The sequence below is a fragment of the Ctenocephalides felis genome, unplaced genomic scaffold (assembly GCF_003426905.1).
Source record: "Ctenocephalides felis isolate EL2017-DRISC unplaced genomic scaffold, ASM342690v1 CF-g0.4_SCAFFOLD_00845, whole genome shotgun sequence".
In the NCBI taxonomy this organism is placed as follows: Eukaryota; Metazoa; Arthropoda; class Insecta; order Siphonaptera; family Pulicidae; genus Ctenocephalides; species Ctenocephalides felis.
Window position 1 is genome coordinate 60,088,208 of NW_020536999.1, and position 13,406 is coordinate 60,101,613.

At 31.2% G+C, this 13,406-nt stretch overlaps 2 protein-coding genes across 2 annotated transcripts in view; one reads left to right on the forward strand and one right to left on the reverse strand.

The window, feature by feature from the left end:
* Nucleotides 1–4,321, reverse strand: part of LOC113386719 — a 36,112-nt gene extending 31,791 nt beyond the window's left edge. The window contains exons 1-8 of the mRNA XM_026624482.1: nucleotides 4,259–4,321; nucleotides 3,846–3,923; nucleotides 3,432–3,509; nucleotides 3,018–3,095; nucleotides 2,605–2,682; nucleotides 2,202–2,268; nucleotides 1,789–1,854; nucleotides 531–613 (exon numbers count right to left, since the gene is read on the reverse strand). Of these exons, the coding sequence (XP_026480267.1) occupies nucleotides 531–613; nucleotides 1,789–1,854; nucleotides 2,202–2,268; nucleotides 2,605–2,682; nucleotides 3,018–3,095; nucleotides 3,432–3,509; nucleotides 3,846–3,923; nucleotides 4,259–4,321 (591 nt within the window). The remainder of the gene's footprint in view (nucleotides 1–530; nucleotides 614–1,788; nucleotides 1,855–2,201; nucleotides 2,269–2,604; nucleotides 2,683–3,017; nucleotides 3,096–3,431; nucleotides 3,510–3,845; nucleotides 3,924–4,258) is intronic.
* A 4,417-nt stretch (nucleotides 4,322–8,738) lies between these two features.
* On the forward strand, nucleotides 8,739–12,314 carry LOC113386729 (zinc finger protein 260-like). Its single transcript, XM_026624492.1, has 4 exons — nucleotides 8,739–8,936; nucleotides 10,487–10,657; nucleotides 10,818–11,121; nucleotides 12,019–12,314. Exons 1-4 carry the CDS (start codon nucleotides 8,781–8,783, stop codon nucleotides 12,312–12,314), a joined length of 927 nt encoding a protein of 308 aa, XP_026480277.1. The 5' UTR covers nucleotides 8,739–8,780.
* The last annotated feature ends 1,092 nt before the right edge of the window (nucleotides 12,315–13,406 follow it).

The window sequence follows — 13,406 nt, forward strand, 5'->3', positions numbered from 1 at the left end:
AGGGAACGTTAAAAATAAAGTAGCTTACGAACGATTATGCACTTGATAAATTTATTAGAACACATTAATATTTTGACAAATAAAGGGGGGAGGACGAATATGCCCTTATGAAAGTCATGATTACCTTTGTAAATTAACTTATTTAATCCTGATGTATTACAAGTACTTGAGGAACTTGATTACTTTTCTGACGACAATATCTATTGCCGCTCTTCACATAAAGTTAGTGATTGTTCAAGAGCATATTATGTGTAAAAGTTGTACACAGAAATTTCCATTATTGTGTTGGGAAATTATTTTACCAACAGCAGTCGCTATATTTATGCTTATGAGATTAAATATAAAAAATTATTATTACCTGGGGGCTTTCATTTTTGACAAATTGTGACCGTATTAATCTGCATCCTTGTCATGAAGGTGTTTAAGAAATCACAATTTATACATTCATCAGTAGTAAAGGAGAGAGTGAATCCAATATTATTCCACCAATAATATTGATTATTTCACCAATAGCAGTGACTATATCATACACAAAAGTTTTCATTATCATTTGGTGGCTCCTGTTTCTGCTCTGTTTCCTTGTACAAACCTTGACCATATGAATCTGCATCCTCTGCAAATTATAACTTGAATATTAATCGATAGAGTAACTGTTTTAACAAGGCTCTATATTTATGCTTATGAAATCGTACACAAGTTTCCAATATCATCCGTTGGTTCCTGTTTCTGCCCTGTCTCCTTATACAAATCGTGACCATTACCTGCATCCTTTGTATGAATGCGTTTGAGAAATCATAACTTATATATTGATCAATAGTAAAATAGAGGAAAAATCTAATAAGGGAGTGTTATACCGATAGCAGTCACTATATTTATGTTTATGAGATCGTATTGTTGTGCCATCTCCTGGATCATAACTCAATATACCTTTTTGCATAAGATAATTTAGGGACATTGGGACATTTAGGACATTGCAACCTGGCAATACGACCCTTTCCGCCCTCTATGCCAAAAGGCCTCAATCACCTCATTCCAATTTCAACCACGAATCCTTTCGCATCTCTACATACCAGTTAAAATAAGTGAATAAATGTATAAGTTATAAAAGTGTAAACTGTTTCATTTTATAAAACCTTAAATCTGCAATTATGGCACAACAGTCTTATTGTTTGGATGGCTCCATTTCTGCCCTGTTTACTGGTACAAATCGTAACCATATCAACCTGCATCCTTGGTATGAATGTATTTGAGAAATTATAACTCTGATATTAATCGATAGTGTGATAAGAAAGGAAGAATGTGATAAATGAGTGTTCAACCAATACCAGACAATATGAGATTATTATAAGAGCTTATGAGATCATACACATAAGTTACCATTATCATTTGGTGACTCCTGTTTCTGTCTACTTGTACAAAGCATGAACATATCAATATTGCATCCCTGAGAAACTATAACTTAGATATTAACCGATAGTAAGATAAGAGCGGAATATGACAAGGTAGTGTTTTATCAATAGAAATCAATCACTATATTTATGCTTAGGAGATTGCACCTACACAAAAGTTCTCATAATCGTCTGGGGGCACCCATTTCCACCCTGTCTTCTCGAACAAATCGTGACCATATCAACCTGCATCATGAATATGAATGTATTTGAGAAATTATAACTTTGATATTAATCGATAATGAGATAAGAAAGGAAGAATGTGATAAATGAGTGTTTAACCAATACCAGACAATATGAGATTATTATATGAGCTTATGAGATCATACACATAAGTTACCATTATCATTTGGTGACTCCTGTTTCTGTCTCCTTGTACAAATCATGACCATATCAATATTACACCCTGAAAAATTATAACTAAGATATTAACCGATAGTAAGATAAGAGCGGAAGAATATGACAAGGTAGTGTTTTACTAATATAAGTCACTCACTATATTTATGCTTAGGAGATTGCACCTACACAAAAGTTCTCATAATCGTCTGGGTGCACCCATTTCCACCCTGTCTTCTCGAACAAATCGTGACCGTATCAACCTGCATCATGAATATGAATGTATTTGAGAAATTATAACTTTGATATTAATCGATAATGAGATAAGAAAGGAAGAATGTGATAAATGAGTGTTTAACCAATACCAGACAATATGAGATTATTATATGAGCTTATGAGATCATACACATAAGTTACCATTATCATTTGGTGACTCCTGTTTCTGTCTCCTTGTACAAATCATGACCATATCAATATTACACCCCTGAAAAATTATAACTAAGATATTAACCGATAGTAAGATAAGAGCGGAAGAATATGACAAGGTAGTGTTTTACTAATATAAGTCACTCACTATATTTATGCTTAGGAGATTGCACCTACACAAAAGTTCTCATAATCGTCTGGGTGCACCCATTTCCACCCTGTCTTCTCGAACAAATCGTGACCGTATCAACCTGCATCATGAATATGAATGTATTTGAGAAATTATAACTTTGATATTAATCGATAATGAGATAAGAAAGGAAGAATGTGATAAATGAGTGTTTAACCAATACCAGACAATATGAGATTATTATATGAGCTTATGAGATCATACACATAAGTTACCATTATCATTTGGTGACTCCTGTTTCTGTCTCCTTGTACAAATCATGACCATATCAATATTACACCCCTGAAAAATTATAACTAAGATATTAACCGATAGTAAGATAAGAGCGGAAGAATATGACAAGGTAGTGTTTTACTAATATAAGTCACTCACTATATTTATGCTTAGGAGATTGCACCTACACAAAAGTTCTCATAATCGTCTGGGTGCACCCATTTCCACCCTGTCTTCTCGAACAAATCGTGACCGTATCAACCTGCATCATGAATATGAATGTATTTGAGAAATTATAACTTTGATATTAATCGATAATGAGATAAGAAAGGAAGAATGTGATAATGAGTGTTTAACCAATACCAGACAATATGAGATTATTATATGAGCTTATGAGATCATACACATAAGTTACCATTATCATTTGGTGACTCCTGTTTCTGTCTCCTTGTACAAATCATGACCATATCAATATTACAGCCCTGAAAAATTATAACTAAGATATTAACCGATAGTAAGATAAGAGCGGAAGAATATGACAAGGTAGTGTTTTACTAATATAAGTCACTCACTATATTTATGCTTAGGAGATTGCACCTACACAAAAGTTCTCATAATCGTCTGGGTGCACCCATTTCCACCCTGTCTTCTCGAACAAATCGTGACCGTATCAACCTGCATCATGAATATGAATGTATTTGAGAAATTATAACTTTGATATTAATCGATAATGAGATAAGAAAGGAAGAATGTGATAAATGAGTGTTTAACCAATACCAGACAATATGAGATTATTATATGAGCTTATGAGATCATACACATAAGTTACCATTATCATTTGGTGACTCCTGTTTCTGTCTCCTTGTACAAATCATGACCATATCAATATTACACCCCTGAAAAATTATAACTAAGATATTAACCGATAGTAAGATAAGAGCGGAAGAATATGACAAGGTAGTGTTTTACTAATATAAGTCACTCACTATATTTATGCTTAGGAGATTGCACCTACACAAAAGTTCTCATAATCGTCTGGGTGCACCCATTTCCACCCTGTCTTCTCGAACAAATCGTGACCGTATCAACCTGCATCATGAATATGAATGTATTTGAGAAATTATAACTTTGATATTAATCGATAATGAGATAAGAAAGGAAGAATGTGATAAATGAGTGTTTAACCAATACCAGACAATATGAGATTATTATATGAGCTTATGAGATCATACACATAAGTTACCATTATCATTTGGTGACTCCTGTTTCTGTCTCCTTGTACAAATCATGACCATATCAATATTACAGCCCTGAAAATTATAACTAAGATATTAACCGATAGTAAGATAAGAGCGGAAGAATATGACAAGGTAGTGTTTTACTAATATAAGTCACTCACTATATTTATGCTTAGGAGATTGCACCTACACAAAAGTTCTCATAATCGTTTGGGGGCACCCATTTCCACCCTGTCTTCTCGAACAAATCGTGACCGTATCAACCTGCATCATGAATATGAATGTATTTGAGAAATTATAACTTTGATATTAATCGATAATGAGATAAGAAAGGAAGAATGTGATAAATGAGTGTTTAACCAATACCAGACAATATGAGATTATTATATGAGCTTATGAGATCATACACATAAGTTACCATTATCATTTGGTGACTCCTGTTTCTGTCTCCTTGTACAAATCATGACCATATCAATATTACACCCCTGAAAAATTATAACTAAGATATTAACCGATAGTAAGATAAGAGCGGAAGAATATGACAAGGTAGTGTTTTACTAATATAAGTCACTCACTATATTTATGCTTAGGAGATTGCACCTACACAAAAGTTCTCATAATCGTTTGGGGGCACCCATTTCCACCCTGTCTTCTCGAACAAATCGTGACCGTATCAACCTGCATCCGCATAGTCCGTGAATAACGCGGAATCAGTAATCCTTATCCCGCTTAACAATGCACAGATAAAATTTAGAATTTAGAAGAATTGCATTCTATTCAGGACGTCGTTAAAGTTAAAAAGAATTCACACGATTGTCTTTTAGCTGATGTGAACAGCATTGGTTATATAATTTTTTGTTTGAACAAACAGCACATCGCCCTTCACTTTTGCGAAATCGTAATTGTGCAAATTTGACACAAATGAAGAGACTTACTTCATTAGTAAAAAAAATTATTCTCACGATCTGGAAAATAAATGCACGAACGATTACATTAACACGAGTTTTATAAAAGGTTTTAAAATAATAATGGACGAGATTCAGAGATAGGAATGGTTAATTCAGATTGTAATTTGTACTATTTGGAACAAGTTGCATTAACCTACAAGAAATGATTTATTATTAATTGAGGTGTACGAAAATATTACGAAAATTTAACGCATTTACAACACAATACATATAAAATATTAAAGCAAATGAATTTAGCTATTCTCTTTTATTTATTTCGAGTAGCTTTTTATATTATTTTGATATGGCTTCTAAAATATTTAATATAATTCAAACTTTTAAGTAAGTTTTGCCTTAGGGCAAGTGACATGAACTTTCTGATACGTGTAAATAATCGACTTAATCAGTAAAAAATCAATACGTAATTTATGATTGATTTTTAAGTATAACCAGTTATTGTAGAGTATTATATGAGTATTATCATGTGAGGCTATTCAATTTGAACAAATTATTCAAACATGTTGGCTTACGTAGGTAGGGGGTAGACATCAGTAATTTCAGTATGTTCGTTAAGACAAAAAATATTGTCATAAAACCTTGTATTACAATATTTTCTGCCAAAACATGCTTTAACTATCAATTAGACTATGATCTCTATCATCTGTCAAAAATCTATATATATAAAAATTAATGTATGTCTGTGTGTGTTCTATATTCTTAAACCATACGTTCCATTGCTGTGAAATTTTGGGAAACTATTAGATATGTACCAGGACAGCACCGAAGACTTTTTTATTCATTTTTTTGGTCAATTTTCATTTTTATATCATGCGTATATAACAACAAATTTAACGCTAAATTTTCAACCTACTATTACAAATAGTAATTACATAATTTTTATAAACCATGCATCCGATCCCCGTGAAAATTTCGGTAAATTTTAGTATTCCCGGACAGGCATTCATGTATTCTGATTCAAACCAAGTGGTAGGGGCTGGACGCCCTGATTTTTTTAATTAAATTTTTATTGTCATTTTTTAATGTCTTTATAATGCTTATATTAAAAATACACATAGCCCTAAGTTATCACCATCTTACCACAAGCCCCTATTTTGAAATAATTATTATAGTTATTAAATTATTTTTTATAAACCATACATCCAATCGGCGTGAAAGTATGGGAAATTGTTAGGTATATCCCTGAGCATGTTGTTGCATATTTTGATTTAAGGGTTGGCCACCCAGATTATTTTTTTTTAATTTTTTTGGTCAATTTTTATTTTTTTATGAAGAAACAGAAAACTAAATTTTCACTCTCTTTCTACAAACCACTATTTCGTAAGAATTATTATATTAATTATATCATTTATATTATCTTGATTTCTGTCAGTGAACGTTTTTTAATGAAGTTCGATTGAGATTTTTCAAAGTTAATGAAAATAGTGAATTTTTATTACGGATTGATCATCTCTGACCATCTTTTTAATTTAATGAAGACATTTTCTTTTTTTTAGACAGACATTTAATTATCTATAATATATATAGATAAGTAAAGGTTCGAGTGAACCAGGGAGATAAGATACAGACAGCGTTGAAATAGGTAGAGGAGTGCGGCAAGGATGCTGTATGTCACCAATCCTATTCAACCTGTCCGGAGATGGCTCGTCAACGAGACACTTTAAGGCGCAGGAGATTTTTCGATTGGAGGAAGAAGAATCACCACCATAAAGTAAGCTGATGATCTAGTATCATCATAGTAAGTAGTAATATCGAAAAACCAAACCAAGCTTCAAAATATGATAAGCAGAATCGTCGAAGTGGGTAGATGATTCGGAATGGAAATCAACCTAGACCAGTCGAAAGTGATGAAAATCACAAAAAGGAATAATCCCTTGAGGATAATGGTAGAGAAAATTGAGAATTGAAAAACATGAATCATTTCAAATCTTTGTGAAGCATACTGACCAGAGACGGATACTGCACGAGAGAGATCAGGACAAGGATCGCAAGCACCAAGGCGGCATTCACGAAGAAGTGAATGCTACTGACGAGCAAACTGAGTCTCGGCTTAGGGAAGAGATTAATAAAGTGCTACGTCCGGAGCATAGCTCTGTACGGATCGGAGACATGGATTTTAAGAAAGACCGATAAAAATTACCTCGAGAGTTTTGAAATGTGGTACTGGAGGCGAATGGAGAAGATAAAGTGGACAGACAAAATAACAAATAAAGAAGTCCTGAGAAGAGTGGGCTAAGAAAGGAATCTACTGAGCACAATTCTGAGAAGAAAAGGAAACTGGATCGGACCTCTTTTGCAAAATGAGTGCCTCCTGCACGACGTCGTCGAGGGTAAAATAGAAGGAACAAAAGGAATGGAAAGAAGAAGAATTGACGATTGGCGACTTACACGAGAAGACAAAAAACAGAAAACTGAAAGCCGAAGCACAGGATAAAGAAGCATGAAAGCAGAAGTTTGGAAAATACATTAAATAATAGGAAATAATGCTAATGAGAATGATGGACGAAGGGTAAGGAAATTATTTGTGGTGCCTCTTACACCATGGACCTGCCTTCGGGCAGACTACCATTTACTATTATTATTATTATTATATATAGATACGGCGGAATTAAAAAGTAAATATAAATATAAAAATAAATATAAATATAGGGTAGATCTGGGCTTAAACCCGCGGGTAAAAAAATCCACTTTATTATCTTCCGTAGGGTAAGTTATTGTAATGGGCCGAAAATCGAAATTGAATTTTTTTACATTTCTCGACGTTTTGAAGGTTTCTGAACATTTTGGCATACCTCAGAAAAAATGGATGTGTGTGTGTGTATGTATGTATGTATGGATACAAATTGCCAGTCACGTTTTCGGACGCACGGATCAACCGATTTGAATGGTTCAAAAAACATTCTATTCCTATTGATAGGAAGATGAGCTGATTAGTTTTTGGTAAAGGCAGGTCCAGCAGTTACGGAGATAAAGAGCAAAGAGTGCAGAAAATAGAAATCGAGTTTTTGAGAGAACGGAGCATCCGATTTGAATGATCTAAAAAACATTCAATTAGTAATGATTGGGAGAAGTGTTTATTAGTTTTTTGCAAAGGCAGGCTCAGCCATTTCGTAGATACGGAGTTAAATGTGTAAAAAATGGCAGATTTTGAGAGAACTAAGCGTTCGATTTAAATGATTCAAAGAACTTGCTGCTTGTCTTAACAAAATAATTGATTTTGGAAAAAAAATGTTCCAACTTTTTTTTTCAAAAAAAATTTTTTTGTATATCGAAGATAATTCAGATTTTATTTTTAATTCTGACTATAGTTCTAATATACTTTAAACAAATAATTTTAACTTTGCAATTCAGTTTATATAATTTGTATAAATATTAGACAATGTTACAATATTAACTATAATATAATCTATTTGAAAACATTCAGTATTCCTCAAAAATTTCGTTACTGTACGGGAAGTTCCAGCAATTTGCCTTGAGGCACGATGCCATACACCCCGACTAGTTTAGTTTTTTAATTGTTTTATGATATGCATTGTTAGTCCGATTTTAAATTCAACAGATTTATAATTGTTTTCTATGAGTATGCTAAAATGTACAGAAATCTCTGCAACGTAAAGATATGCAAATGTTTTCAATTACGATTTTTTGCAATTACTTCAACTCACCCTACGAGAAGTTAATAAATAAAATAAACCGTACCTTTATTTAAAATAGTTTTTTCAATTGTTGATAGATTTATCTGAATCAAAACAAATATGAAGTAAATAACTCCGTTTGTTTAATATAATGAGTCGCCATCTTTGGTCAATAATACGAAAGAACAGCAGGTGACAAGGGCGAAGCCGTTCACCATTTTGTCACTCGCCAAGTCATGGCGTCTAGCTAAGCGAATATCCCGTGCAATTGGTGTTTTAATTTTAATTAGTGGAAAACTCCTTTCGAGGCGTTGAAAATCGCTAAGAAAATGGAGGAAAAACGCGAAGAATTATGCTTGAAGCGAATCTGTCGGTTCTGCATGACCCAGGAAGAACCATTGACAAACATATTTGAAAAGGATTCGCCCGCAGAAAATAACGCGGTGCCGTTGCCTTTACAGATTATGGCTTGTGTTTCTGTTGAGGTATTACTGAAATAATGATTTAGTTAATTGATTTATTTGTCGTTTTAAGTTTGCGCAAAAACGTAAACAGACTGTTTTGTTTGTATGGTTTGCTTCTCTAATCTTGGAAATGACATTTTAACTTTGCGCCATCGAATTAAGAAATGGTTTGTTTACTAAGTGGGTATTTTTACCTTTAATTCGCTAAGGGTAATGGTACTTTTGTTTATAAGAATATACTAAATATTAATGCTCAAATAAGCACTTTGATCACAATTGGCCTTCTCACTCATCTACCATCAGTTTTTCAGTTACTAAATTCAATACATGTTTTTTTATTAAAAACTAATGTTTCTGTTAAATTTGCATGTTTACAAATAATTCTTATTTATTATTTAGCATTTTCTTATGAAGAATATGACATCATAAAAGGAATTAGGAAGAAATATGAAGGCATAAAAGTTTAATTAACTAAGATGCTCATCGACTTACAATTTTACTTAAGGGCAAGGAATGATACTTTTTGCATTATGCATTGAGAGAATTATATATATATATATATATATATATATACCAATTATGACTCAAATTTTTAGTTTTCTTTCTGTTTTTATTCCCTAGATGGATGTCTTTCAAGAAGTTTTTGTTCAAACGGCATATTCATTACCATCTGAAATAATTATTACATATTTATACATATATGTATATATATATATATATATATATATATATATAATTGCATTTATAATGCTGATAAAATTAATTAGAAAAAGCATAAAAGTGGGTCTACATTATAAAAGATTTACTCACCTGAAATTTGTTTTGCTTTTGAGCTGAATAATTTATTCAAAGGTCTGGGATCAAAATATAATTCATTAGTTATGTTCTGCGAATCTTCTGTTTTGAATTTCATATTTGCTCAAACTATTTATTAAATTTTTGGTGACAATTTATTTCTATTCGGAATCTAATGTTTCAAACTTATTTGGTACAAATATATTTATATAATATTCATATCACTATATTTACAATTTGGATCTACTACAACTAATACATAATATCAAATTTATATTTGAAACTTGGAGAAAATCTTTTCATAATGAAGGAATGAATTGTAACATCTTGAATGAATGAATGATCTCAAATAAGGCATTAATATTAAAGGTTTAATTTAATAAGTTGCTCAATTGCTCGAACAGTTTAATGACTATATAACATTCTCAACATTTTATTTATATTTAAAGCACAATATTGATTAGTTTTTTTAAAAAAAATTTATTCAAGCAAATATTTCTTCAGCCTAAAAGTAGTTAGTCATTACAATACAATTATCAAATCATTTTAAAACAAAGGTGAATAAATTATAATTAATTATGTGACAGCATTTGCATTCATTTTTATAGCAAATCTTGAAACAGATTATATTAAAAATTAAATTTTGCTCAAAAATAATCTACATTACTAAAAATTTTCAACATATCGCAGAATTGAATTCAATTTTTTTCAATGATTTAATGATTTATTTAATGTTGATACTAGTGTAATATTGTTTCATCTTATTTTTTTTATAGGTCTTTTATAATGATGGAATGCCTAGGACTATATGCAGCCCATGCAGAATATTGATGGATAGATCTTATCGATTCAAACAAATTTGCAAACAGAGTGATAGCGCTTTGAGGCAATATCCAAACACTGGGGTTTGGCCTGAACCAATAAGTTTGCCAGATGATATTTTTGAGGTATGCAAATTTGATAGGAATTAACTCTATTAATATTTTTAGTTAGAAACCTTGTTTAGTTAAATTTTAGTTTTTTTCCTATAATGGATGTTAACGATGATGATAAAACTTGCAAGTTATACAATATAATATTGTTGTTAATAAAATTTTCTTCATTCAGACAATACAGGTGCAAAATCGAAAACGTGGTATTGATGAGGTGGAAGAGGATTCCAATGAGACTGCAGAGGAGAATCCTCCTTCGCCAAAGCAAGTCAAAACCTATGTTGAGCTCAAACCAGTGACAAGGAATAGAAATAGGACTGAAAACAAAGCAACTAAGAATGATGAAAATAAACCAAAAATTTTGAATCTGCAAGCTGGAACTACTACTACTGAAGTATCCAAAGTTTTAAAGATTGAACGCAGAAGTACATTGAACGATGGAAATACAGAACAATATGTGCTTAAGGAAGATTTCTATGGTAAATATTGTTGTTGTTAATGTGAGATATTGAAAATGTTTTTCCATCCATTATTAGGTTGAGGTGGGGCATTTTGGTTACATACCCCCTGTTAAAATGCAAATAACTATGATTATCTATATTTATAATCTTAATATGCCGTTTAGACAAGTTTGCAAGCATCCAATCCCATGATATGCCAATTTTCCATTTTCTAGCTTATCATCTGGCCGAGATACCTCTTTTCTCAAAATAACATTTTGTCACAATTGTAAAAGATACCAAAAAACAAATAATGTGATTCTATTCAGATCGATGCGGACTGTATTACTAATAGCAAATATTGCTAAATAATAATTTACTAGTGAATTGAAAAAAAATTGTTTTGAATTTTATGGGTAATGAGGTTGGACTAATTTTTAATTAGCATATTTAGAAATGCTATCCTTGTACTGAAAGGCCTTTTAATAAAATATAATAAAACAGTTGAAAATCAAATATTATATAACTACCATTTACACCAAGACTTAATTTTATAGTTATTTTTGGATTAATTTGTAAAATGTGTAAAACAGAGTTATATATATTTTTTTCATTTGTTTATATACTGTATTTACTGACATTACCATAAGTTATCTTCTTATTTATGATTTTTGAAACATGGTCTGATCGGACAAAGAACAAATTGCACCTGATACTAAACTAAATGGATTTTTGTGGATTTTGAGGGTTTTAGTGGGTTTGTACTGCATGGTACAAAAGACTTAATGATGTTTTCATAAAAAAACTTTTACATTTTACTCTGGTTTCCCAATACTCTCACTCAATTCAATTTTTTTTTTTTTTTTTAGTTGCTCATATAAGATCATGTTCTCACTCAATTTCTACAAAAATCATAAAATTTATTTTATCATTTAGACTATGATGATAGACCAGCTCTCAGCGATGATAATCCCAACAAGCCAACAGTTTGTGTTGAAACTGATGTCTTTCCTTGTGACCATTGCGATAGAAGTTTTCCTCTTCAACAATTATTGGACATCCACATGCGCCGTCATACCAGAGAAAGAAAATATCATTGTGATCAGTGCTCAAAGAGTTTCTTCAGTAAATATGATTTGGCAAAACATGCCAATGTACATAGTGGTGAGAAGCCTTTTACTTGTGTTGAATGTGGGAAGGCATTTGCAAGAGCTACGCTCTTACATAGGTAATTATAATAAATAAATAGAAAATTGAAGAGTAAAGCTGTATTTAAATTTTATTATAATAGTCTGTAAAAGTTTAAGATGATGATTGTAATTGTAAATGCTATCAATAATAACTGTTACTGCTGAGTTCAGTGTCTGGAGATTATTTTTAAATATTTGCATTTTTTTTTTAAATTATTAATCTATGTTCTTAAATTTAGTCAAGTTTCCTATAATAAAAGTAAGTGTGTACCAGTAATACGAAAATCGCGCTATAAGAAACTCAGATTTAAATATAAACCATGCTATTCCTAGCGCGTTCTATGTAAACCAGATATTGCTTTGTAGGAAACTCAGAATTGGCACAGAAATTATTACATTTATTCCGTCTTATATGGAGACTAATGAATACAAAAGACAGAATAACTAATAAATCGTTCTTATTGAATTGAATATAGTTCATAAAGAGCATTAAAAAAGAAAATTATATCAATTTTTATTAAATTGAAGAGTATAAAGTATATGATAAAAAAAAATAAACAAAACCTAAATTAAATTGTTTTTCAAAAAAAAATCAAACACAATTTGTTTTAGACTTATTTAGAAAGACGAATGTGCTGGGAAAGAACTCTAAAGCACTACTTAACCAATATCATACACATCCTCTGCCGATATAATCTGCCTCGTTTATATTGTAAAAGCTAAAATAATCCGTAATAAATCTATCTAAATATTACAATATCTAGTTATCAGTCATTAAGAGAAGAAACTTATAGGTTTTTACACTAAAAACGATTTTACAGTGTTACGGGGAAGCTGTTGCAATTTTATCTCCGCATTGTAGTAGGGTTGACTAAATTCTATTTCTTCTATAAAGTATATGAATAAAATTGTGTTATCCAAGCACAAATTATGCATTTATTTATCGTACAATCAAGGAAATTGTTAAGATTTTTAAAAATATAAGGTTGTCAAATATCTCCCTTCCGCCTTTTTGTATTATAAACCAAGAGCAAAAAAGCGGAAGGGAGATATTTGACAACCTTATATTATATTACTTGATGAGATACTACTTGAGAATATAGGATTTTGATTTTATTTCAAACTTTCATTAAT